We start from the raw sequence: 2,127 nt of genomic DNA, 5'->3' as shown, positions 1-2,127 counted from the left end.
TCTTGCTACTGGATGCCTAAAATTTCCATTCGGGATGAATAAAGTATCTGTCCGTCTTTCTGTCTGTCGTCTCGTCATCGACCGCATTTCTACTCGGCCTTGTCTCGGTCCCAGATAAAAAGGACTCAGGATTTTATTTCAAGACCGGCTAAGACCGCAACTGCCTTTGGATTGTTTTATCAAGGCATTTCTCATGATGCACTGATGGCAATAACAGAGATGATTGAAGAATAATCAGAATTTATTTTCTGTTGGTGTTTTTTATGGGAATGTGGATCTTTCAGCTCAATTTAAGGAACGCTTATGGTTGGCATTTTCCACATTTTATTGTGTCATGCAGTGTGGGACTCTGTGGCACTAGTCTAGTCTTGGTCTTGTCTCGGTCCCAACCCCTCAAAGTCTTGGCCTTGTCTTGGTGTCAACCCCTCAAAGTCTGGCCTTGTCTCGGTGTCTACCCCTCGAAGTCTTGGTCTTGTCTTGGTCTCAACCCCTCAAAGTCTTGGTCTTGTCTTGGTCTTGTCTTGGTCTTGTCTTGGTCTCAACCCTTCAAAGTCTGGCCTTGTCTCAGTGTCAACCCCTCAAAGTCTTGGCCTTGTCTCGGTCTCAACCCCTAAAAGTCTAGCCTTGTCTCGGTCTCAACACCTTAAAGTCTTGGTCTTGTCTCGGTGTCAACCCCTCAAAGTCTTGTCTTTGTCTTGATATACTCTGGTCATGGTGATGACTTGGTCTCGGTTTAGGTGGTCTTGATGAAACAACACTGCTCTTTAGTAAATCAAAGTAAAAGGACGTACATTTTCTGGTCAGCCGGCAGACAGAGGGCACTGCAATTGGACAGCTGCATGACATAGAGGGTGAAGCGCTGGTCTCTGGACTCGTAGCGGAAGCCGAGCTGCACCTGAGAGCAGCCCGGCGCCAACCTCTCCTCGTAGGAGGCCAGCGGGAGGTCTGCAGGGAGCGCCGGCCTGGAGGAAAACACAACCACCCAGAGACACATACCTCAGAGTGAAACATCAGGTAGGCCTGAAACAATAATTACATCATTGTCTAATTCAGGGGAGGGGCTAGAAGGAGGGCACAGGGTGGCCTTTAGAAAATGTGTAGTGTATTTGTTTTAAATGAAAACAAGTGAAATTAATGTAATGAATGTAATTAATGTGATGTTTTATTTAAAGGTACCATGACATGGTGCTTTTTGGATGCTTTCATATAGGCCTAAGTGGGCCCCTAATACTGTATCTGAAGTCTCTTTTATATAGACCTTGGAGGTCCCCTAATACTGTATCTGAAGTCTATTTTATATAGGCCTTAGTGGTCCCTATAATATATACGAAGTATCTTTAGATAGAATTAGTGGTCCCCTAATACTGTACTTAAGTCTCTTTATATAGACCTTAGTGGTCCTTAATACTGTATCTGAAGTCCTTTTTATAGACCTTATTGGTCCTAATAACTGTATCTGAAGTCTTTTATATAGACCTTAGTGGTCCCTAATACTGATCTGAAGTCTCTTTTATATAGGCCTTAGTGCTCCTAATCTGTATCTGAAGTCTCTTTTATAGACCTAGGGTCCCCTATATCTGTATCTGAAGTCTCTTTTATATAGACCTTAGTTGGTCCCTAACACTGTATATGAAGGTCTCTTTATATAGACCTAGGTCCCTAACACTGTATCTGAAGTCTCTTTATATAGACCTTAGTGGTCCTAATACTGTATCTGAAGTCTCTTTTATAGACCTTAGTGGTCCCTAATACTGTATCTGAAGTCTCTTTTATATAGACTTAGTGGTCCCTAATCCTGTATCTGATGTCTCCTATATGGCCTTAGTGGTCCCTAATACGTATCTGAAGTCTCTTTTATATAGGACTTAGTGGTCCCTAACACTGGTATCTGAAGTCTCTTTTATATAGACCTTAGTGGTCCCTAATACTGTATCTGAAGTCTCTTTCCACAAATTCAGCCTTGGTGCAGAAATACAGCCTCTAGAGCCAGTCCCACAATGAGCTTTACTTGGGACATGTCTGGGTCTGGAGCTTTTGAGGAGGACAGAGGGGCCCCTTATGACTTCATGAGGAGCAAGTTCCAGATCGGCCCATCTGAGCTTTAATTTTCTCAAAGGCAGAGCAGGA

At 43.3% G+C, this 2,127-nt stretch overlaps 1 protein-coding gene across 1 annotated transcript in view; it reads right to left on the bottom strand.

The window, feature by feature from the left end:
• wwc1 (WW and C2 domain containing 1) overlaps positions 1-2,127 on the bottom strand; it is a 101,046-nt gene that overhangs the window by 13,675 nt on the left and 85,244 nt on the right. Inside the window, 1 exon segment of the mRNA XM_032534306.1 lies at positions 792-962. Within this exon segment, the coding sequence (XP_032390197.1) occupies positions 792-962 (171 nt within the window).

The sequence above is a fragment of the Etheostoma spectabile genome, chromosome 13 (genome assembly GCF_008692095.1).
Source record: "Etheostoma spectabile isolate EspeVRDwgs_2016 chromosome 13, UIUC_Espe_1.0, whole genome shotgun sequence".
NCBI classification, from domain to species: domain Eukaryota; kingdom Metazoa; phylum Chordata; class Actinopteri; order Perciformes; family Percidae; genus Etheostoma; species Etheostoma spectabile.
Note: the sequence above shows the minus strand (reverse complement) of the source record. Positions and strands in the feature narration are given on the sequence as shown.